General features: G+C 42.9%; 2 protein-coding genes across 2 annotated transcripts; both read left to right on the top strand.

Annotated features, from left to right (window-relative positions):
* Nucleotides 1-133: 133 nt before the first annotated feature.
* Nucleotides 134-12,879, top strand: bod1l1 (biorientation of chromosomes in cell division 1-like 1). Its single transcript, XM_076739450.1, has 30 exons — nucleotides 134-388; nucleotides 1,095-1,219; nucleotides 1,363-1,553; nucleotides 1,826-2,314; nucleotides 2,412-2,561; nucleotides 2,698-2,858; nucleotides 3,005-3,101; nucleotides 3,396-3,540; nucleotides 3,751-3,808; nucleotides 3,916-5,776; nucleotides 5,867-5,937; nucleotides 6,083-6,215; nucleotides 6,312-6,425; nucleotides 6,500-6,543; nucleotides 6,630-6,681; nucleotides 6,797-6,861; nucleotides 6,966-7,047; nucleotides 7,274-7,332; nucleotides 7,422-7,488; nucleotides 7,603-7,649; nucleotides 7,830-7,998; nucleotides 8,098-8,201; nucleotides 8,345-8,471; nucleotides 8,919-8,971; nucleotides 9,074-9,158; nucleotides 9,332-9,435; nucleotides 9,629-9,722; nucleotides 10,014-10,146; nucleotides 10,488-10,559; nucleotides 11,891-12,879. Exons 1-30 carry the CDS (start codon nucleotides 272-274, stop codon nucleotides 12,015-12,017), a joined length of 5,196 nt encoding a protein of 1,731 aa, XP_076595565.1. The 5' UTR covers nucleotides 134-271; the 3' UTR covers nucleotides 12,018-12,879.
* A 10,573-nt stretch (nucleotides 12,880-23,452) lies between these two features.
* Nucleotides 23,453-25,017, top strand: nkx3-2 (NK3 homeobox 2). Its single transcript, XM_076739681.1, has 2 exons — nucleotides 23,453-23,825; nucleotides 24,593-25,017. The coding sequence occupies exons 1-2, from the start codon at nucleotides 23,453-23,455 to the stop codon at nucleotides 25,015-25,017; spliced, it is 798 nt and encodes a 265-aa protein (XP_076595796.1).
* Nucleotides 25,018-25,237: the final 220 nt, after the last annotated feature.

Below are 25,237 nucleotides of genomic sequence, written 5' to 3'. Positions count from 1 at the left end.
TGTCTCGCGTTATAGCCGTTTACACACAGCGGACATTTAATAGATTACTATGCTTTTATTTTGTTACCGAGACCCTCGTGTTCAAAGCTTTTCCGGTTTAGTGGACTAGTTATCGTTCATAGGATGAGATGTCCTTCCGGGTCAAATGCGCTTCGAACTTCACAAACCATAACAGAAGCGCGGAGCGTCTATGTCGGATATCCTCTAATGCATTGTCAATATTAACTGTTTTAATTATTCGGATCGAAGCTAACGCTACCAGCATTCAGACATGGCTGGTTTACCACCCGGGGACCCTCAGCTGGTCTCAATGATCGTCAGTCATCTAAAAACACAGGGTCTCTTCGACCAGTTCAGGAGGGAATGCCTGGCAGACGTTGACACAAAGGTAACGGCTGAAAACGTCTTCTTAACGTGTTTAACAGTGTTATGTGTAGCCGACCGATAATGTACCATTTAGTGTATTTTAGGGGACATTGAAAGCAGCGGTCTGTGCTGGGCTCTCAAAGCTACGATTCACTGTGAACACAACACATCACGTCAACTCAGTCACCTAGTACTAACTCAGAAATTATGCTAGCTGTCGTCAGTTACATCAGTTTTTTAAGATTTAAGCGTCCGTTTTTTCCGCTTTAGTGGCAGCCGTTGATTTTCATTCATTTTCTTTCATTTACGTACAACATAAAATCCAAATTACTTAGAGCTCAGCATGGACAGATGATGTTAACCCATCTCATTTAACATTTAAGCACTCTATCTATCACCTTTTTTTCAGGGCCAGTATACTATAGTTAGTTGGATTATTGGTTTGTGACAATATAAGAACTGCAAAATCAACCCGTTTTTACTATGCCAAATGAGAAAATTATGATATATGGGGTGTGCATTGACAAGTAATTGATTTGGTTGTCCAAACAGTCATTCACAAACAAAGAATTCAAATCCTCCATCGTGATGTTACCTGTGTTTGACTTTATTGAGTTCATGACTTTTTAACCACTTAATCAGTGATTACTTTTATCAAGTCTGAATGTCCGACAATTCTTGGTGATAGCTTCTCAACTGTGACCATTTTCTTGCTTGTACTCTTGCAGCCGGCTTACTTGAACCTGAAACAAAGAGTGGACAACTTTGTCTCTAATCACCTGTCGAACCACACATGGAGCCCTCATTTGAACAAAAACCAGCTGAGAAACAACATCAGACAACTGGTTCTCCAGTAAGTGAGAATGGAGCAATGTCCCGTTTCCTTCCTCTGTTCTTCATCTCTGCTTGAGCTCATAGTCCAGCATCAGGAAGCGTTTGTGATTTTTTTAAAACTAGTTTTGAGTGCCAGGAGTTAAACTGAACTGTTCCTCTTAGATCTGGGATGCTGGAGCAGGGAGTGGACAGGATCGTGGCACAGGTGGTGGATCCCAAAATCAACCACATCTTCAGGCCGCAGGTGGAGAGGGTGGTCCGTGAATTTCTGTCACCTGGCAGCTGCTCGGAGGAGCCACCGGTCCCACCGCCTTTAACAGAGACCAAACCAGACAGCAGCATTCTTGAGCAAGGTGCACAGCATTTCATCTCTTCATCAGCCATGACTGCTATTTTTGATGTTAGGCTGTTTGTGATAATAATTCTGACCACGTCTTCCTCTGTGGTGGTGAGCAGATAATGCATTTTGCATCATTTGGACCTTTCAGAGGCATTCATAGACAATCAGTCACACAAAACAAGCCAAACAACCAATAATTAAGTGAGAAAATATAAGATTAATAATAATCATACCTTAAGTTCTGGCTTCCACCGACAGTTAATGCTGACGTTACATTTTTTACAGCCTCGTCGTCTGCTCCAGCTACCACTTCAGCCAGCGACGCCATGTCCATCCTGGACACCATAACCTCCCTCAACCAGGAAGCCAGCGTCAGGGCCAGCTCAGGCACAGATAAAGGACGCAAAGGCCAAGCTTCAGATGAGTCCATGCAGGTGGTGGAGGAGGGAGAGCAGGACATGAGCGTTGCTGAGGAGGGAGACGGCCACCATGAAGGCAAGACACTGGAAGAGGCAGAGGAGCTGGCATCAGAGGTCCAGGCCTTAGAGGTGAAGACAGAGGACACTCAGGAACAGATGGGTCTTGGAAAAGAGGGCTTATTAGAGGAGGTGAAGATGGAAGAGGAGGAGCTAGGAGCTCAGGAGCTGACAGAGGAGGACAAAGATAAAGCTGCTGGCAAGACAACTGGGAAAGCCACCGAGGAGAGGCAGGATGATGATCTACTGAAATCTACAAGTCAGGCCAAGCAGAAAGCCAGAGAGAGGATTAAGGAAGGTGAGCTGTTGTACCCTCTGTATGTAAATAAGGAAGTAAAACACACAGTTACAAAGTAAGTCACAAGTATAAATACTGATGTGTCTTTGCCTTGCAGAATACTTTTTGGAGGACTCAGACCTGGAAGGCCTGAGCGACATCACCGTGAGCTCTGTCCACACCAGCGACCTGTCATCATTCGAGGAAGAAAGTGAAGACGAGGAGCCCCTGTCTGATTCCTCTGAAGAGGGGGAGCTTCCAGCAGATGGTCTCAACCCTTTTTTCCTGCCTTTGAGCAGTTACTGTATCATAAAGTGTTAAATACGGTCACTGCTCTCACATATATTCAGTTTTGAGCTCTTCTCTCCGTGTTGGATTGTAAAGTCTTCCTGTGTGTTTTCCAGATCACGGTGAGAGAACAGAAAAGAAGCAAGACATCGGAGAGGGAGGAGAAGAAGAACGCAAACCCCGCCGCAAGGCCTATGTTCACAAGCCCTTCCTCTACTCCCGTTACTACAGCGACTCGGACGATGAAATCACTGTGGAGGAGCGTCGAAGATCTGCGGTGAGTTCTGCTGATGTTAGCATTGAAGGCACAGCAGTACACTCGTCGTGAGCTTTAAAACCACAAAGATTTTTATGGTCGTTTGTTTTAATTGTTGCTTTGTGCTTTCTTGCTGTCTCTTTCTGGACTTAACTGTGTTCTCACAGGCAAAGGACAAAGAGGAAAGGCTGCTGAAGAGACAACAGAACAGAGAGCGAATGGAAGAGAAGCGTAAACAGAAGGCAGTGCAGGCTGAAGAACAAGGTATTTCTATCCGTCGTGTGGGCTTAAGTTCCTTAAATTCTCTCACCGTGGTCAGCCATTTCAAACCTGTTGATTTTTAATGTAATAGCTGGAGTTTCCTCAAGGTTTCTGGGTTACATGGTGTAAAAACTAGAGCAATGTGTGCTCACGTTCCTCACTTAGCTGTTCTCATCGAATGTTTTCCTGCTTTACATCACAAAATCTGTAAATTTTAGTGTGTGATGTCAAGTTTGTTGAGTCTAACGTGTTCTCAAAATAACTTTGTGAACTCTGAACTGCCCCATCGTTTACTAGGCATGATATCCAACACAGATCACAAAAAACAAAAGAGCGGGGACTCTGCTGGACTGGAGGGCCCCAGAGCCAAAGAGGCTCGCAAAGAGAAGAAAGTTCTGGAGAAAAAGATGGCTCTCAGCAGGAAGAGGAAACTGGACTCAAGGTAGGTGCTACCTGAACCGCTGCTGCTAAACAAAACAATAAGACAATATGACAAAATATCTCTCTGTAAAATTTAACAGCAAAGAAAGATAGGAAGTGCTGGAGGACTGTAGTATTAGACTGCATTTGTTTTTAGCTTGGTGTACCTAATAAACTGGCAACTGAGTGTGCTTGCATTGTACACTGTAAAAGCATCACTTTCATCCTTCAGGAAAGAGGGAGATGTTTCAAGCAAAAAGAGAGGAGATGCAGAAGGATCCAAGAAAGCGGTATGTGAAAGGAGTTCATCATAGGTAACAGGTTTGATTGGATTGCATTAGTGAGTTGTAAAAAGCATTTTTGTGTTTTTTTTTTGTTTTTTTTTTCCCAAAATCAGGAGGTGAAATCTACAACCTCCAAGACTCCACAGCCGAAATTGATAAGAAATCTGTCAGAATCGGCATCGTCTGATGAGAGGCACAGGAGGACGAGCGGCAGCGTCTCCGAAGATTCCAGTGAAGCCAAAAAGCTGTCTGACAAAGGCAGGACACACTCCTTCATCCTGGAGTTGGAGCAAGGTTCCCAAGAGGCTCTCAAACAACGTTCGATTGGGAAATTTGACAGGTTGTCCCGTAAAGAATTTCACTTTAAAGAACGCAAAGAGAAAGAGCGCAGCTTGTCAGACGAACGCGCCAAGCTCAAACAAAGGCAGGAGAAGAAATCCGAACATCAGACAGATGAATCTCAGCAGAAGGAAGGCGTTGCTCCTAAAGCATCCTCTGAAGACAAGGGTGAGAAGAAGCCTAAGATCAAAAGTGAGAAGAAAACGGCAGGAACCACAAGAGATGGAAAACCGTCTTTGTCAGAGGGAGTGGCAGACGAGGGTCCTAAAGATGCTGCTGTCAAGAAGGCGAAAGCTCCATCTATGGAGACTGCCAAAGCAGAGAAAGACAAGGACAAAATTAGGGAAAAGGAGAAAGATAAGGATAAAATCAAAGAAAAGGAAAAGGTCAAAGGAGAGAAAACTTCAGCGAAAAGTGATTTCAAGCTGCTCCTCCGCCCCGATTCTGCCGGTTCTTCTGAGGATCGGTCTGACATGGAGCCCGGGTCCGACAGCAGCAAAAAGAAAGATAAACACTCCAAGGAAGGCCTGAAAAGGTCGAGGAGCCACACCGAGGACAGGCCAGGAGACAAACCCAAATCTAAAATGGACAGTAAAGACAGCGAGAAGGAAAAGACTAAAGCAGATCAAGACGGCCAGAAATCAAACAAGCCCAGCTCTGAAACTGACAAAGATCCAAAGAGGGTCAAGCCAACAGAAAAGGGAAAAATCGTGGAAAAGTCTAAATCGAAATCCAAAGAGGAGACGAAGACTTTATTGTTACCAAAGACGGATAATAAAGTTCAGAGTTCAGAGGTGAAAAGTACAGGAGGTGCACCCGTCAGCAAACCTGAGACAACAAAGGAGAAGAAGAAAGAAGGGAGTGCAAAGGAGCAGCGGAAAGTCTCAGAGGAACCTCCCCATGAAAAATCAGAAATCAAGAGTGCAAAGAAAAAACTGGAGAAGAAGGAGAAAGTCCCAGAAAAGAGAGAAGACAGCCAAGAAGAGAAGAAAGTACCCAGAGAGGACAAATTGGAAAAGTCTGATAAATCCTCAAAGTCTTCAGTTTCCTCACTGAGTCTGGACGCGGAGGAGGTGCCGAAGACACGCTGTCTCCTCCAAGACACGAGCACAGACTCCGATCCCGTCACCACCACTGTCACCACCTCCTTCTCCGACGACACCTGTGACGCTTTGAGCGACATCACCCCGGAGCCGCCCGAGGGCGAGACGGAGTCACAGCTCAGCGAGGTGCCAGCTGTGCCGGCCGAGGCCGACGCTCTGCTGACTCTCATGGACGTCTGTACCTCGGCCGAGGCGAGACTCCCGCCTGAGAGCAGACGAGAGGACGCGACGCCCGACATGACTCTGCAAGATGCTGATATGAAGATGAAAGAGGCAGCTCTCACTCTGCTCTCCATGGATCCTGACAGTACAGTGTCCTCCAGCTTAATTTGCCAAGACGCGAGGGAAGAAGAAGCGGAGGTGAACCAGACTGCAGCACAACCGATGGAAACCGCTGCAGCTGAAGAGGAAGAGCAGCATCCTCCCATGGACGTGCAAACAGACCCTGAAAGTGAGCTCGCAGCCACCGAGCCGTCACCAGGTGCATCTCTGCAAACTGTTGAAGTTGTTGCTGAAAAACCAAACACTGCAGGTAAGTGAAAGACGGTGATGGCGAAATGAATAAGTTGCTACATAAACATGTCAGAATGTCTCTCTAAATAGAAATATGTCTCTCTTACAGATGTGTCTGAAAATTCAGAGAGTGAAATGGATGTGGCAACGGTTGAAACGTCTGAATCTGTTGCTCCACAGGTAAAGAAACACGTTTGTAAATTTAAACTGCCTTTGGCTTTCATTTAGCCTGTTTCACAACTCCCTGTAAGCTTCTACTGGATCACAAATATCCATGAAACAAGTGGAAAAGATCTTATTCTGCTGTGGGCTCTGTCTCCTACAGGAGGATGACACCACCTCAGATGAACGTCAGGCTCCTCTAAATGAAGATGAAGCCAAAGGTGCAGAAGTTGCTCCTGAAACACAGCCAGATGAAAAAGTGGCACCACCAGCAGCTGGCAAAGAAGGAGAAGAAGGCAAAAAAAAAAAATCATTTGACCGATGCAACTATTATATCTTGTGATTTTCAGTGTGTTAGTTAAAGTTAAATTCTTTTTTTGACAATATTTCAGCTGCCGATGCTGTTGTGTGTGAGCAAGAAGAGGTCAGAGAAGCCCCAGAGGGAAGCACAGTCACAGTTATTTTTGCTGCCGCTGAACAAGCCGCAGAGACGTCCAGTAAACAAGGTGAGTGCTTGAAAACACAAGAACAAAGTGTTTTTTTCTTTGGCTGATTTTTAACCATCTTATTCTTACTTTAGAGCAAACTGAGCCAGACGTGGAACTCACAAACACGAGCCCCAAGGTGAGGAGCCATTCATGGTTTACGATTGACTGTCTTAAAAATGTCATGTGAGACTTAAATTCAAAGTCCTGTCTCTTAACCAACAGGCAGAGGAGGTGGTAGCTGAGGACAGCGAGGCCAAGATGGACATAGATCACAGTGAGTGTTTTCTCTCATCTATCTTAGACATCAAAATCTCTAAGAATACTGTTATTTCATCTGGTGGAAGCTGCAAAATGGGTGACTTTCTAACCTTACTTCTTTTCACCACTAGGTGAAGCCGAGAGTAAGATGGAGGAGGAGGAAAGTGTTGCAGCAGAGGAGAGCGATCGACAAACGGTGAGTGTCCAGCCTGAGTTAGGCTCTCGTCCACTTTGTTCGACCTGTAACATTTGCACCCTCTGTTTTTGTTGATCTGTGTGTCTTTAATAAATTCTGTTCAGGTTGAACACGATGTCCTGGAGAAGACTGAGGAGATCAGAGGAAGTGAAGCTGAGAGTCAGTCCAAACTGGTCAAACAAATCAGTGAGTCATGTGACTTTAAGAAAATCCCCCCCGTGTTATAATTTCACTCAATCGTGGGTGTGTAGTTTCATCATTTTTAGTTATTTTTGGTGCTGTGTGTGTTATTAGGAGCTCACTGCACCTTCAGGAAGCTGAAGCTGCAAATGTTCATCTTCGTGTCTTCATGTTTTTTTTTCTTCTTCCTTCTTTTTGTCTTTCGTCTTTGCTCTTTGTTTGTATTCTTCAGGTAATGTCTCCAGCACAGACAGCCAGGGCGAGGAGAAGGGATCCGACGTGTCAGAAAAGGTAACACCAAACGATTTGTCTGAAGTTCAGCTCTTACAAATGCAGTAAATGATCACTGATGACACGGCGAACACCTTTTTGTCGTGCAGGAAGAAAAGACGGGGGGCAGAGGAAGACGTAAACGAAAGCTGTCCAATCAGAAGGCTAAAGAATCTGGTATAGTAGCTAAAACTATTGCTGCTGCAAGTTTGTGATTTAGAAGATGTCACAATGTTGTTTTTCTTCATTATATCAAACAATGTGTTTGCTTATGTTTTTGTAATTGATCAGGTGATGAGAGGGATGAAAAGGAAAGTAAAGAGCAACAATCTGCTGAGGTAAATATTCACCTGTATCAAAGTACAGTCGTGTCAATCAGTGAAAAGTCTGTATTTTGTGTTCTCTTTTGGCTTTCAAACCTTTTAAAATCCATAAAGAAACAGATTTGCAGGTGCATGTTTGTATTTGATATCTGTGCTCGTGCCTGATTTGCTCATTTACTACTTCTACCTCTTCAGGAAACAGATCAGGAGAAGGTTGTGGAAGTTAAAACACCACGCAGGGGTCGATCATCCAGAACCAGTGAGGACGAAGAGAAGGCCCAACCTCAAGAGCCGGAGAAGCTGGAGGAGACTCTGAGCCGCGGGCGAAGACCCTCAGGAGCTGAAACCACAGAAGCTGCTGCCGGTAGGATTGTCTCTATAATGAACAAGTTGGCTTTTTCTAAGCGAGTAGTTGATGAGTGATGAGTCTGTGTGATGTGATGTGATGTTATTTTAACGTCAGATGATCAGAAGAATGAGAATAAAGACGAGGAGAGCGCCGAAAAAACCCCATCAAGAACACCAGCCAAGAGCGAAGAGGAACACCAACAAACATCCATCATAAAGGTTAGATGCTCCACATTACTTAACATTAGCAGGTCTATACTGTCGTGTGTCACTACTCATCAGAAACCATGAATCAGATTTGAGGGCATGTCGCTGTAACTTATCTTTTACCGTGTTCTTCTCTGTATTTTTCCAATCTGTAGAAAACTGAGGAGGAAAGTGGGCCAAAGAAAATTGAACAGGAAGGAACTCAAGTGAATCCACCATTTCCTGTTCCAGAAGACACTGCAGCTGCAGGAAGCTGCGACTCCAAAGAGACCACTGACCCACGTACGTTTGTTTTTAATTCAAGTCAAATGAACGTGCTTTCCGTCCTGTTTTCTACTTGTTTGAATGACAGAACTGAGCAAGGTTTCCAGTGTGCAAGCATAGTATAAATGGTGACTAACATTAGTTGAACTGTATGGAGAGGTGCGGCTCCATGTCTGCCAGAGCATTACCAACTCTGAGAATAAGTGAGCCAAACCTCAGCAGCTAATTTGTGCGTTTCATAGCACGATGTTGTGAGTTAAACAAGTTTTATTTCGCTGTCATCGCTGTTAACAAGCTGTAAAATAGTATGAATGAGTAATTTGGCAATGATAGTTGACATGAGGGAAGGCTGGCAGCTTGACTTCAAGTTAAACTTTACAAAATGTTTTCTTCCTGGTCCCTGTATGTAAAAGAGATGATGAGATCCATTTCTGTCAGCTTTGACCTGTCGAATGTCCAATCCAGGTAAACCAGCTGTGAAGAGGAAGCGGTCAGAGGAAATGCAGGAATCAGTGGAGGTGAGATTTGTCATTTCTGATTAAAACATTGTCTGTATCGTGGTCCTACATCTGTATCCACCTCTCCGGTTACGTGTCTTGATGTGTATTCAAATTATAAAGCCACAGGAACCCCAGGCTGGAGAGGAGGTTAAGGAGGACGACAGTCAACAAGAAGAGAGCGAGCAACAACCAGAGAAAGACAGTGGTGAGAAAGCACACACACACACACACACACACACACACACACACACACACACTTTAAACACTTTTAAAACACCCCAATTTATATTCTGGATACTTAATGTAGAGAAAGAACATCACAGAGTCGTCTGAGTTACCTTGATTACAGTCTCTGCGTGTACATTTATCCTTTTGCAGGTGGCTCCCCTTCAGTGAGTCAGGCGGAGGGTCAAGAGGAGGTCAGAGAGGAGGTCAGAGAGGAGGTCAAAGTGGAGATCTGCAGTGAGAAGAACCCAGGGGATGTATGTTGGCAGTAAAATTTAAGAAACCAGTTGTTCTGTATGTTGTAAACACAGTATGTGCATCCATCATGTTCGCTGCACTGCCTCTGTAAGGCCCTAAAACACATCTTTGGTTCTGTACATCACTCACTCACCACCTCATTTAAACTCTCATTAGGCTCAAGGACTTAAATATTTGTTCTTATGTCTCCAGGCTGAGGAGGAGGAGCCTCAAGAGGACCAAGAGGTGACTCCAAAGAGGCGGAGGGGGCGGCCGTCGAAGGCAGCGGCAGCCACAGAGGATCCAGGTGAGGAAATTTAAAACCACAAACACGCTGCTCCAAAGAAGTGAGCTTCTAAGCTTGAGCAACGTTCACTGACAAATTAGTGCAAAATGAACGAAACTGTTGATTGCTGGTCAAAGAAAAAAATATTTTTAAGCTGCATGCTCCTAAATGCACGGATAACATGGTGGGGAAAGATAAAGGCTGTTTCCCATCTCAGTGCTGTGGAGGAGCCAGTAAGAGAGAGGTTTTTAAAATGAACGCATGTCAGTGGGAAACAGATCTGATATCAAACCCATCATCATCTCCCCACAGACAAAAAGGACAAAAAGGCAGAAGAAAAAGAGAGCGAGCAGAATGATGAAGAGGAGGAGGAGGAGGATGGGGAGGAAAAGGGGACTGCGACCAGGGCGACCACACGCGCCGCCTCTCGGCTGGAGGCTGAAAGGTATTTGAACAACAAAGACAGTAACTAAACGACCCCCAGTTCAAACTTAAGTGGAACTTTCTGATTTGTTTGAGGATTTTACGGTAAAAACCTGCAGTAAAAGTGAGTAATTAGAATTTAATAAGATCAATTAAATCTTAAGTCAGATGATGATTCGCGTCACAGCTCTGAGACGCTGTCAGTGTTGATGAATGAGCCTGGGATTGTCTCGGCGCTGAATGTTTGCACTCTGAAGCGCCCAGCGGGCATCGTCGCTGTCACATCCTATTAAATGAAAGCAGGGGAAGATTTAGCACTAAAGCAACAACTGTTGTTTCATATTTGTTTTTACTGCTCCTCAGGAACAAGCCAAGTAAACCATCCACCCGGGCAAGCCGACAGAACGGTAAAGAGGAGACCGCAGCTGGCACACGGTGAGTTTGTCTCATTGAGGTTCAGCAGAACGAACGAGCTTAAAGGGGAATCCGACCAAAACTGGCTGCTGGGCCGCCGCTCTGTGAAAGGGAACATTTTGCCAAACGCTTTCCCGGAATTTCTAAATGTTTTTGAGGTATTAACCCCAAAAATAAAAATAAGGAATCATTTTGCATATACTAAGCTGTTTTTAAGGAAGATATATTAACACATCTGGAGTTATACGACAGGTATGAGATCGCTGTAAAAAACAATACAAAAAACAAGCAAAAAATATGTGTGTGCGCGTGTGTGATGAATAATTTGAATTGATAATGTTTTTCTTTATTTTGAGAGTTTTTTAGATCCTCAGTCTGCTTTTTTTAATCTGCCTTCATCACAAATCCAGAGTACCCATGAGTCCTTAAATAGTCTTTAAATTTAAATGATGATAAACTATCAAAATCTACTACGTTTAACAAGTAGTGTCACTTTTTACATCACGTTGTTTGTGCACTCGATGTTCACTCATCAGTGTGTACAGAACAGGTTTGCTCCTCCAATACGAGTCTGTCCAAGTTAAAACGTTTATGGGTGGATTTTGATTTTTCTGCTTTTCTATTATTCACCACTTATACTCTGTACACAAATACTGCAGGTCATCATTAATACTTCATACAAAATACAGTCTTTACTCTTAGGGGATCCAGGCGTTTACAAGTGAAATTTAAATTACCATAAATACAAAACAGAAAATGTCAAAACAGCTTTTCAAAATATTTTTTTAGCAATTACAATTCTTGACAAAAATACCATTAATTATTTAATACAGAAAAACGTTTTTTTAACCCATCACTGGTTAAAAAGGTTGAATATTATTTTTCTAAATCTCCCCCTTGTGTCAATAAATACACCTAATCAGTACCTGTATGTTTAAGGGAACAGACTAGATGATTTATTTCCATCAATAGAATGTGCAAAAGTTCTTTTCTTAATCATATAAATGTGTCTGGAGTATCTGTCTTGTTTTTCTGGGGTTTTTGTTCCTTTTAATTCGGCCTATTTGTAGCTTCCGAGCAGATTTGTGCCTTTGTTTTGTTTTGGAACTCAAATTAAATTCCAGCGTTAACATTATGAAAGTCTTAAAGGAGTCTCTTAGAAATCTCTCCTCTCTGGACGGGGGGATGTGCACACGCCGAGCTCCACTCTGTGCTCTGGTGTCTCATAAAGGAGTGCCGCTCACTGCAACACCTCTCATGAATAACTCTTAACAAAGAGACATTTTCACAGCACCTGAACATGACACTTTAGACAAACGGACTGACACTTGCTCCTTGTTCCCCTCCTGCAGCGGGACGAGGGGCCAGGCTGCAGCGGCGGCGAAGGGGGGCCGTAAACGGGAGGCCAGCCCCCCTGTGGTGCGAACGCGGGGAGGACAGAAATCGGAGGAGCCCCCTTCCAAGAGAGCCAAACGCTGAAACCTCTGACGGCGGTGGACTGGTTCGCCCCTGCAGTGTTTTCCCTCCACTCCAAGTCAGTTTTGTTGTCGGGGGCTCTGCAGTCAGTCAGCACGTAAAGCTGCCTCTGCTTCTTTGATTGTGGATATTAAAAAGCTCTGGATAGTATTATACACTCTCCTCTGATAGCTGAGTGTAAACCTGAAGATCTGTGCAGGAATCCCCCCAGAATACCTTCTACTGCACTACGCCCATATGGTTTGGATCAGACTTCATCATTCCGCCGTTTATTCAGTAATGCCCAGTGAACCGGGGTATTTCAGGCCAATCAGACGCCTAATGTGCAGCAGAGTCGTGCTTTCAGATAAAGAGGGTGAATTGAAATAAGGCCAGAGTGCGTCTCAGCTCCTGTTTCACCTCTATAGACGAAACCATGATGCGTTCAAATGTTATCTGGTGATTTGTAAATCCACACACCTGTACACAGAAATCACTGTGTGTCACGTTCATTATGAATTTCATTATTTAATATTCATTCTGTGAATGACAGGAGGACTTTGCCACTTTTTTTAAGTTTTTGTTTTTATACTTAATATTCAGAAGGTTAGGGAAGTTTTTTTTATGTTTTGATTGCAGTATCAGCAGTATTAGACTCAGACATGAAAATGAACAGTTACTCTCTGAACTGAATCTTCTTCAGAACAACAGTCGCTGCAGACAGTAAAACAGCTGTTTCTTAGCGTCTAAATGGAGCAACTCCAGTCATTTGTAATGTTTTAAAGTTAACTGTATGTCAACAGAACGCCGTTGGATATCTTGCCTCCCTGTAAATGTAATTTTTTTTCATAAATGTAAATATACACAATATTGCTTCATTTTTTCATTGTATAAATCACTTCAGGTTCTTTTTCAACAGATTTAGTCGCACCACTAGAATCAAATTATATTTTTTATCGATTTTCAATTTTCAAGTTGTAAAAACAGCTTCGCAGCTTGTGATAAAACCCTAAATTTCGCTGCTTCTGTTCTTCAAGACTTGATGAAATCGTGCACAGAGCAGAAAACGCAGATCTTTAATAATCGACCCGTATTTTGTCTCAAACGTTATCTCCTCTGTGTTTCCTAAATGGATGTGCTGTCTGTAACGTGTAAATAGCCGGAGACATTAACCAATCACCGGGGAGCGGAGAAGACGAGAGGACATTCCTGCCTGCTAATGGGGGATAAAACTGACAAACTCAGAATGAAATATTCCACCATCATTAACACGTTAGGAGGCTTTAATCGCTGCACCTGAACTTACGGGATCCAAAAAAGCGCAGAGGGAGGTTACGGAAAGCCCGAGTTCTCTGGTTTGAGTTTTCCAACCATTCCTGCGGATTGCTAAATTTGATTCCTTAAAGGTGTACCTCTCAGGTATTTCCTGGTGCTGCAATCCAAGCCTTAAAATATTAGCCCAGCGGCTCTCATTTAAGGGTTTGGATCAGCTTTCGTTTAGCCACCAGCTCTGGCAGACAAACAGCGCTCCTTTCACTCGCCGATGCCGTTGGAGCGACTTGAGACGTCATTTTATTATAGTCGTTTGCATTGTAGTCCAAAATGATTTTTGAATTTGCCCAAGCAGGTTTCTGCTGCAGAGTATCAGCAGTTTGAGGCACATTAGACTGATTTATAGGCCGTATGTGTTACGTGTGAGGCGGAGGGTGGCTCTCAGCTCAGCGGGGACCTCACATCAAGAGGAGAATTTTAGAAAAACAGAAAGCGGCAACATGAGATAATAATGTAAAGCTGTTGGTTTAAAGGCTGCAGCACAAATCTGTGCAAGTGCTCTTAGGTGCTTTGAATCTGCTCTACCTGAAAGTACTTTTCCACGTACTGTAAGAAAGAGTGTCAGCACTCAATCACAAGCAAGGTACAGTTTTATCCTCGTTTTTACTCCCCTGACGTAGTTTCTAATACATCAGCCTGACTTTGAGAACACACACACAGCGAGGTGCATGTGAGACATCAATGACAGAATGTGATAATTTGCTAATCCTTTTTGACATAAAGTCAGTTGAAAACAGCACAAAAACAATATATTTAATGTCTGAGCTCATCAGCTTCATTGATTTTTGTAAAAATCTGCTTATTCTGAATTTGATGAAGCAACACATTTCAAACAAGTTGGGACAGGAGCAGCTAAAGACTGGGAAAGATGTGCAATGCTCCAAAAACACCTGTTTGGATCATTCCACAGGTAAACAGGTTCAATGATAACAGGTGATAGATCATGATTGGGTATGAAAGGGGCATCCTGGAAAGACTCAGTCGTTCACAAGCGAGGATGGAGCGAGCTTCACCACTTTGTGAACACATGACTGTATGAAGGATGTTACTACATGAGCTCAGGAACACTTTGTAAAACTGTTGTCGGTAAACAAAGTTTATTGAAAATGATTTAATTCTGTTTTTGTTTACATTTTGCACAGAATTCAGCTTTTTTGTATGTGGGTTTGCACAGCTTACAGTCATTGATCAGTCATGTTACTTATAGATCAACTACTCATGTTTTCTAATAATTTTTACAAAATACAATATTTACTCAGAGTGGATAGAGAAATATAAACGACCAAAAATACAAAATGTGTCAAACCACTTGAGCTGAAATCAGTCATTCAGTCATTAATGGATATACAGAATATTAATCAGCAACTAGTTTGAGAATCAATTATTCATTTCAGTAATTTTTTAAGAAAAAAAAAAGCAACATTTGCTGTTTTTCTTTATCAATTTTTTCCCCTTTTTTTGCATTTCACGGACAAATTGATAAACTGAGAAAATAGCAGATGAATTGAAAATGATAATTGTTCATTGATAATGAAATTAAGGGCAGCTTTTCATATTACGGCCAACTTTTCACAACATTCTTGGTCCCGTTCAGTGTTACAGTGTTTCGTTAGTTAGTAAAAAGGTGAAATCTCAGTTTTTTAATACAAAGCAGCCTTAAACTGCAGATCGATGTAGAAATTAGGATTATCCATAAACATTAAGAGATGGAAGAGCGTACTGTAATTCTGAAAATTAAGTATACAAAATAAAGATTTAGAGAGTTTCAGTTGTTTTGTAAAAGGGACATTCAACCTTTTTACCTGCAGAGTCCCAGTTAAGATAAAACTCTGAGTTTGTGTGTATTTGTACGTGTAAAAAAACTATTTTGAAAATGTGAAGGTGTTGTTTTGTATTGATGGAGATCAATAAGTCACATGGCTGATCACTGCACTGACGGAATATGTAAAGTCCTGCATTCAGAATATTACTTCATAGTAATACTTCATACTCAAAGTACCAAAAGTACTCCGAATGCAGAATGGCACATTTCAGAATCACATCTATCATATTATTGGATCACAACTATGGATGCATCAATGTGTAAACTTTACCTTAATGTTGCAGCTGTTAGTGGAGACTTTATACACTGCTGGTATCTATAGTATTACGTTAAAGTGTATTGATTTTATTATTTAATTACAATCTGCAGAGCAACTCGAGCTGCCAGAGAAATGTAATATGTTTGCCTCCAAAATGTGGCAGAGTAGCAGTATAAAGTAGCATAAAATTGAATTACTCAAGTATGAAGTACCACAAAATTGTACTTTACTGCATATTATAACAAATAAATTACAGCACTATTCAGGTAATCTTGCATTTACAGTCTGAAGTGCAGACTGTTCGTAGTGGGTGGTGCAGGTCATTTGGATTCTGGCAGGACACGCTGCACTGGCGTCTAAATGTGAGGGGGGAAAAAAACTGACTTTGACACAAGACACCAACAACATGAGCTGCCTAAACCTCCTCACATGGCCTCTGTTCGCCTCTTAAGCAGGTCTGCCGGCGGGTAGCGCTGCAGTTTATCCTGCAGAGAGCTGTGGAAAGATGGCGGTTTCACGCAGCTGTCAGCTGGAATAGAGGTAACTGTTGGTTTTTGAGCTGAGGGGATCCTCGCAGGCTGCGGGGATAAGGGGGCTCTCTCGCTCCTGCTGCTGCCTCTCCGCACTGGGAGTGGTCTTTCCTCTACTGGGGATTTAGCCAGGCCGACCAGCACCGAACATAATGCTCTCCCATTCAGCCACTCCTCTCACAAGACATAAAAGTTAACAGGTGTTTAACGTCAGAAGTGTTTCATATGAGAGTCATGGAAATAGCCAGCGACAGGCAGCAGGGAGGGGTGGCGGCTCAGACCCTTAAGGTTTTTAGGTTTTCTTTTTTTTTTTCTCATTCTTTTGCAGCATTGAAATAGTTCTGCAGTTGAGTCGAGATTTGGATCGACTTCTGGCATCTGAGGCTGCGACACACACACACACACACACACACACACACACACACACACACACACACACCAGAGCGCACGAATATTCCTGTAAATGTGTTTACAGACCAAAACTTTGGGGTCAAATTAAGTGGCTGCTGCATGTCAGGACTGAGTGAAGTTAAAAAGGCATCAAATGTTTGTTCTTATGTAACAGAGAATTTTAAAGAAGGAGCTTTTCTTCAGCTTTACTTTGTAAAATACTCTGTCTTCTGCTGCCATCTTTAAAACGTACTTTTAAAATGACAATGACTTGTTGTTGGCAGTAGATAAGAAAAGAACAGGACTGCGACACGTGCAGAGGGTTTGCATGCTCTATTTTCATTTAAAGCCCCTGAACGCCTCAGATCTCTCTCTACAACATCCACTATCTATATTTTAAAGCAGCAATCAAATCAAAGCTCAAAAGAAAAAAAAAAAATTTCTATCATTTGTCAAAACGTCACCTGGACTGTGTGTAGAGCTGCAACTCTTAGTTGACAGACAGAAAACTGATCAGCTGTTTCGATCATCAGTCACTCGGAAGCATTTTTCACGACAGATGGTTCATAAAAAACAGGATCGACAGACAAACTGACGGTGAGAGTGATCGTTACTGTAGCTGCAGCCCTAACTGTGAGTGTGGTCTGATCAGATTTGATTGACAATCAATTAATTTTGATTAAAATGTTGCTGAAATGTGATTGGTGCAGAGAAGTACGTGACCATCTTTTCACAAAAATGAACATATGAATGGGCTTGAAAAAACGGCGGCCTCATCCTCTAAGGCTTCTGTACAGGGTTGAAACAATTCACTAATCGATTGGTCAATAACAAATTGATGATCAACTAATCGTTTAAATCGTTTATCAAACAAAAAGACTGAACGTTGCAGCTTCACACGTCAGGATTTTCTGTTTCTGACTGTTTCATATCACCAGAGTTGATCATCTGTGTTTTAAACGTTTAATCGATTCATCCAAACAACAATCAGCGGTTTAATTGAGAACAAAATAATCAATATTTGCAGCCTCACTGCTGGACTATAAACTGCAAACACCTGTCACACAGGTAAATCTGTTCCCTGCAAACACCCAAAAAAAGCCGAGCTGCAGCTGCAGCCTGACACCCACTTCACCCTCGGAAAAGAAAAGGCCCATAATATCTCAAGAATTTCTAAATGGTCCTTGAAGTTTTCATAACTACATCAACTCGCATGTTCAAAAGTGCCGTTTCACATGAAACCACTGAAAGGGGTCTGTGGCTTTGACGGACGTCTTTATTTAGGCGTGAGCGCAGGAGAAAGGAGCCGGCCGCAGAGACCCGAGCAGGCAGGAGAAAGACCCTTCAGACCTTCACGAGCCTTTCATGATCTGCTTGAGCTGCGTGCATTATCTGTTGCGTGCCAGAGGCGGATGGAAGCTCGTCTGTCAGCGCAGCAGAGCCGAAAATAAACTATAAATCACGTCTGCCCTATCTACACACATTAATTGGACTGTAACAGCGGGCTGTCCCCCCACTTCTGCTCCTGTGTCTGCAGTAATGCAGCCATTGCTGAGATGTTTTGAATAGCTTCCAACAGACGGAGGAACCTCTCTCTGCTTGTCTCTTGGTTCCATTTACTGTATTAAGTGTTCTGTCCCAAGGGCTCTTCCATTTAGTGCTCCATCGCATGCAAGGATAATTTTTCTTGGGGATGGAGGGTTCAATTGTAACTTAGGAGACTAAAAGCATACTTAAAGCTGGCAGTAACCCCCCCTTCCCTTCCCTTTCCTTCCACTTTCCAGTGTTGAGGTTGATTAAGGGTGCTATCATGGAGGATCTGATATTTGGTGAGAAATCTAGAGGGCATTTTGGGAGCATTTACTGCAAATGAGTCTTGGCAATGCCCTCTCATGTGTTGCTCCATCTGAACACAATTTGGCAGCTATTCTCACATAAGAAGGGGTGGAGAGGGGGGGTGTATGTATGTATGGCGTGCTGTGAGCCTCCTTCTTCATACCAGCACGCAAGAAAAAAATCCAGGACCTGTCATAAACACACCCTGGAGAGGAGGGGAAACAGAGCTGTTACCACGGCGACTGGCATGTTGCTGCATCAGGCGAGATTTCTGTTGAAAACACGAGATGAAAGTAACAAGAAGAGGCAGGAAAAAGGGGGTTTGGGGGCTGGTGGGTGGAGGCAACCTTAATAGGCTAATATGCCATTAAAGTTTATTTCTTTACTGGAAAGGTGGTGGGAATTTAAACTGGAGGAGCGCAGACAAAGAGTCTGGGGTATTCAGGAATGGTGTCACTGTAGATAGAAAAAAGAGACGAACCTTTTCCCGGCAAGGCCATTATGAAGTGAGCGGCTCATCTTTCCTCATCACCGTTTTCAACGACAGCAAGTTCTCGTCCTCGCCAGCAGAGGGAGCCCTCGTGTCCAGAGACGGAACCAGTTTCAGCTTCGTGTTGACTGTAAACAGACAGAAAGGGTTTATATAAACACCGAAGTGTCTTTTTCATGTCCATGCCTTATTTTCATTATCAGTGCCATGCCATTATACAAATAATTAAACAAATATATAAATAAAAATGATAGAAATATTGTTTTTTGCTGCAATAAAATGACAATTTTCTACTTTAAAAACTACTATTACTTCGCCCACAACAACTAATGATGATAAAGATAACATTCATGATAATAAAAATGCATCATATCCAGAAAGCAGTGGTGGAAGAAGTACTTAGATCCATTACATGAGTAAAAGTAGCAATACCACACTCTGAAAATACTCCACTATATGTAAAAGTCCTGCTTTCGAAACCTGACTGAAATAAAAGTATGTGAGAATTTTAGCTAAATGTACTTACAGTATCAAAATAAAAGTATTCATTGTGCAGTAAAATGCTGCTGTAGATGTTTATGGTTGAGCTCATTTTAACTCCTTTATATTCTGTTGGTTAGTTTGATCTACAGCATCATATTCTATCAGATTATCATATGTTTGTAACATCGATACTGTGAGAAAAACAGAGAAACAGCCTGTTTTCATCTTGGTGATGATGCATTTTCCAGCTAATTCAAGAGGGTTTAAAATAGTTTATGTATTTTAAAGAAGTAGGAGAATTTTCTCAACCCATAAAGGAACATTTAATCCTCCAGGTTATAAGAATAATGTAAGGAAATATCTGGGGATACAAGGTTTTCACTGCACAGGAAGCATATGAAAAAACTGTAATCTGAAAAGTAACTAGTAATTTAAGATGTCAGACAAATGTAGTGGAGAAGAAAGTCCAAAATTTGCCTCTGAGATTGAAAAGAGGACCTGAAATACACCAATAATCATTAGATTTGAATGTACTGTCCATTCAGTGATGCTGGTCTGACATTGGATTATATTCTTAATTTATCTTATTTAGACTTGTTGCATATGAACTTTTCTAACAATAATAATTATTTTTCTCTAAAGCTGCAGGAGTTTTTTTTTTTCCAGATGAATGCAGTTAGATGTATTTTGAATAAATACATATCTGAGTGAATCCACCTCAGTTGCTCAGGTGATCGACTCCACTGTACTGGAAGTGTGATTCTCAACAAACCAGCTGTGTATCAGCTGAAATGCGCCTGCAGTTGTCTCAATGAAGCCAAGCTGCCGTCCGTGCTGCTGTTTACATTTCCTGCCACTTAAAGCTACTTACTGCTTATTACTCTTCCTCGCAGTGTGGTTACCAAAACACAGAGTAACCCGTGGAGCTCTGCTGGACATCACATTGATAGGCACACACTGACTCACTCTGTGGGAGAACTGGCCGACAGTTTTATTTATTTTGCATTTTTCCCGGAGCAAAGCCTTGTGTACGGGTCAGTTAGGCTGCTTTTAGGACAAAAGACAACAGCATGGCATGAAGGACACAGAGACAAAAACTTCTACAATGCAAGAGAGAAAGAAAAACTATGTAATGTACCACTTGTGTACTGGCCTTGGGTGGAATGAGCAGAAAGGAACAAGGGCAGAGTGTGTGAAAATATCCAGACGGTGTCAGTGGTTTGTGCTTTTCCCTTTTCCAGTTGTGTTTTCATTGCTTGCGGTGATGCAGGAATTCATGCCCAAGGCCACATCCAGCCCTGAGACAATGCCACATAATTTAATAATTCATTTTCACCGAGCAGGACGATGCTGTTCAATGAAGTCAGAGTGTTGAAGGGATTTACAGAAGTTTTTAACAGAGGCAGCAGTCTTTGCTGTCCTGCGCTGATAAACAGGATGTCATAATTTCAATAATGTCTTCATAGCTAATAAGGTCATTATTGATGGGGCAGAGAAGAGAAGCTGGGTGTGTTTTCTGAGCTGACCCCAAAGGTAGAAGATGTCAAAAAAGTCAAGATGAAGAGGTTTTTTCAGTGGCCACTAGATGGTATAATGTATGCATGCATGCAACCGGTTTGCTCAAGGTGACAGCTGCAGTCAGGTTAGAAGAATATTAAGACAATTTAATTTGCTTTATTGTTCTCATAATGTTAACGGGATCTAACAAAGGTCTTAATGAGCGCAATGATTCAAACACGCGCGTTTTTAGTGCGTAAATATCACAAATCAAGCGACGTGGAGGAGAGAAATGATTTATATTTTATTTTACGGGTTAATATTTAAAACACGGTGATTTAACCCGCCTTTTGGAGGACTTTTACAACAACACGCTGCATGAATCAGGCCTCAGGGAACTGGGAATATTGACAAAGCTTCAGAGATTAAAAAAACAACTTTAATCGAAGTTGAGAGGCCGGGAGTCGTTTTGTGTCTCAGAATCAGCTGCCGCGCGCTCAGTCTGCAGCTTCATCTGCGCTCAACGCAGAAATACTCCTACACCCCCAACGACTGATGGAAATTAAAATGATGAATTCATCAAAAACCTGTCTCCCTCCTTTCAATAGCTGATCTGCGGCCAGCATCATCTCTCAAAGGCGTTTCAGCTGTTGAGTTTTCGATTTTAAATCATTTTTTCTTATCAGCTGTAACGTTTTCCGTTTAGAAACACAAGCAGCGAACAGGTCAGCAGTCACAAGATTATTATCACTATCAGGCTCATAGTTATTATTATTAGATTTTTTATGACGTTGCTTATTAATTATTCAATGCGTCATTTTATAAAACAACACTTGCGCTTTTATGGCTGCAGCACTGAAGTCATCAGGGCACTTTAATTCATATTATTTGTTATAGACCAACAGCCTGATCAGTTTCATTTCACATGTTTTGATTACATTAAATAATTAAGAGGCTGGAGATTTTATTTATTACGGCGAGTTAAATTAATGAAGACTGATAAACCACGTGAAACAACGCAAAAGAAACACCGAATTAAAAGGACCAATTAAAAAAGAGCTTTATTCTACTCTACATATTCTGCAGGAGATGCGCATAAATCAACCATTCACTTCCTTTTAATACAGCATGACAGGAACAGAGTTATCAATTAACAACTGAATAATCTCCCTTTGTGCGTCCAATAAGTAAAACTAAATATTTATGTTATTTATCTGAACATAATCTCAGGGGATAGTTGAAGTTTTAGTAGTTAGTGCATGAACGCAGCGGTAAAGCTGTGAGATCTGCGCTGTGAGAAAGACGGCAGAGGTCACGGCGCGGATCTGCAGAGACAGATGTTTGTCCACTGGGACCGTGAGACAGACGCTTCATGTTTAATAAAAATGATAATAACTAATGTTCATGCACGCGGTTTCTGTGACGGATGGGGTTATACAAACAGAAGATCAACATCAGGTGCAAGAAAACGAAAGCAGTTTTCCTTTTACGCTGCAAAAAGTGTCCGTCTGGGAATTAATTCTGGCTTACAAATCGATTTTTTTAACGAGTCTATTATTCTGCTGGTAAGAGGAGATCAGTTCAGTTGTTTCCTGTGTCATTTATTTCAGAATGGTTCACAAACAGACGTCAGGGTTTAGGGGACGTCGCACAAGCTGACTGGCACTCAAACGAACATATAATTAACCTGTAACCTTTTATCACATGCATTGCCTCTTTTAATGACACATTTTACAGTATATAGAGTCAACAGTAGATGAAGTTACTTGTGTATTTTAACTCATATTCATCCAGAGCAGGATCTTGGTGCGCGCACAGGCTGAGGCCTACCTGGTCATGGCGATTCATGATGCAGGCTGTCATGGAAGGGGTAAAAATGAGCACTTGGGTGACTTTAAAGTTGTAATAAAACGTAGGAAGAGTGAATCGATAAGAACCTGAAACACGCTGGTCGGTGCCCAGAATATCACCAAAGAAAACCCCGCCGCATTACGCGTTACGCAGCACAACTGTTTGGACGGTGAAGGGTTAAGTTTTAAAAAAGATGACATATCCTACAAATTTATTGTCCTGGTGCTGCATTCAAGTGATGGAGGGAAAATCGGAGACACGGCGTTCCCGTTTATTTTCGAATGGCGTTGCTGCTAAAATCTGCTTTCTTGTGCTCTCAAAGTTTTACGCACAAGATTTAGCCTTGTGTTACAGGATGGATTTTGAACTCTGCCAGCACAGAAAGTTTAGCCAAATTAATCCTACAGCATTCATCAAAATCAACAAGCTGCTTTGTTATCAGAAGCCTGCAGAGGCGCAGTTTGCTCTCTTGCTTTAAATGAAGTTTCAGCTGAAATAAATTGGCGCGGCTGCAGTCAATTTAGCCTCCTGTGAAAAACTTCGACCAAACTTTCCTGGAACTTTTTCCCACACGGTTGAAAGCAGCATGACGTTGTTTACAGTGGCCAATCGTAAAACGGCTTTCCCCTTCTCCGGACCAATAGGAGGCGACGAGGAGGGCCTGTCAGTCACAGGTGAGGGTGGATGGTAAAAAAAAGTTGGGTGAAAAGGGCCGGAGACTGGAGTGAGCCTGGGCTGATGGCAGAGCTATGCGGAGGAGAAGCATCGCGCCTGCGGATGTAGCAGAAACTTTCCACAGCTTCTCCCGCGGGGATGCGACCAGGAACCAGAACTGGAGGGAAAACGTTCAACGACAGCAGTGCTCCGCGGAGGGAGTAGCCTAAAATGTGGATGAACTGACATTTCCTCCACTATACGGGCCGGTTAATTACTCAACTAGAAGAACCGAGCAAACTTCACTGTTTAAAAATGGCCGTTCGTGGCAACTCGCTGATGCCCTTCTCAATCCAAGCCATCCTGAACAAAAAGGACGACAGCCGACACTTGCCAGATTTGGACATGTGCTTCTCCAAGACGGCGTGCTGGAAAATATTTGGGGAGATGAACGGCGGGTCTCGGGGAGATGATGGGGAGGCTTGTGAGCCGACGGACCAGAAAAGCTACGACTCGGACTCGGGACTCAGCGACGACAACGACGGAAAGACCCCGGCCGTGTGCAAGTCGGAGAAAGACGGAGACCCTGCGTCCGATGTGCCGGAGGAAAGTTTGCAGGAGGAGACGGACCACGAGTCCGCAGCGGCGGAAAACACAAAGAGTGACAGTGAGCCCAATAATGCTACGGGTGAGTAGGACAGAAAGACTTATATGCAACTGTTTACAAAGCAAAAATAAAGTGTGACTCTGATTTGAATAAAACCGTAACGACGCAACGCAACGTCTGGCTTTAAATGCTTTGAACCCTTTTAACACTTCAGTCTAATTCTGCTGGTGCAGTTTTCCAGAATCGTAAGGAGTGCTGTGATTGTGTTATTGTAGGGTATCAGGCCTACTGGCAAAATCTCTCTGCATCCTGCTAACTTTTACGCACAAATTTCTTTACTTTTACGCACGATTATAATGGATAACCTGGCTCATAGTCAAACCCTGTCATTATAGCACTAATTGTTAATGGACATACTGGATTCATCGGGATTTAGAGATCATTTATTCTAGATTAGCGCGAGTTATCTTTGGACAACAGTTAGAAACTACCAGAAACACGCGTTTAATCGAAGCCTGTTTTTAAATAAACATCTGCACACTGCCTGTGGTGGTTAAGCCTGAATGAAAACTGTGATCAGATGTTTTCCACATTAATTTGAAAACGACAGCATCCTGCGAATTAAGATACAGATCATTCATGGCAGCTCACCTCTGAAACATAAAATTGAAACACTCTTCTGTATAAGTGCTCACACTTCTTTGAATCTGGATTTTTTTCCTTTTCATTTTAAGGAGAAACGCACCAAACTCCACTGAAATCAGCACAAGTGATTCCAGCTGTACTAAAATAACAAACAAATACAGGAATTGACTTGCATGTTGCATCTGCGTGTCTCCCTCTCCCAGACTCCAGCACCCTGGACGAGAAGAGCCTGGACCAGCCCAAGCAGCGGAAAAAGCGCTCCAGGGCCGCCTTCTCTCACGCGCAGGTCTTTGAGCTGGAGCGCCGCTTCAACCACCAGCGGTACCTGTCCGGGCCGGAGCGGGCGGACCTGGCGGCCTCCCTGAAGCTCACAGAGACTCAGGTCAAGATCTGGTTCCAGAACCGACGGTATAAGACGAAACGCCGCCAGATGGCCGCCGACCTGATGGCGTCGACCCCGGCGGCCAAGAAGGTGGCGGTGAAAGTTTTGGTGCGGGACGACCAGAGACAGTACAGCCCGGGAGAGATCCTGCGGCCCCCGCTGCTCTCCCTGCAGCCGTCCTACTATTACCCGTACGCCTACTGCCTCCCTGCATGGACACTCTCTGCATGTGCGGGGAATCAGTGAGAATGAGACTGTATTTATTCATTTTGGTTTTATTATTTTGCTCCCAGGAAATCAAACTAACTGTATTTTTTTTCTGACAAGAGGAGGAGACCCGAGGGGACGGTTTCAACTGCTCAGCGTTTCTGATTAAACTGCCTCATCGCGCCGCGCTCCCGTTTTTCCCTCAAATACTTAAAAACGACTCCTTCTTTCGTGTAGTAAGAGTCTGACCAGAGGAACC

Source organism: Chaetodon auriga, chromosome 9 (assembly GCF_051107435.1).
Source record: "Chaetodon auriga isolate fChaAug3 chromosome 9, fChaAug3.hap1, whole genome shotgun sequence".
Taxonomy (NCBI): domain Eukaryota; kingdom Metazoa; phylum Chordata; class Actinopteri; order Chaetodontiformes; family Chaetodontidae; genus Chaetodon; species Chaetodon auriga.
Note: the sequence above shows the minus strand (reverse complement) of the source record. Positions and strands in the feature narration are given on the sequence as shown.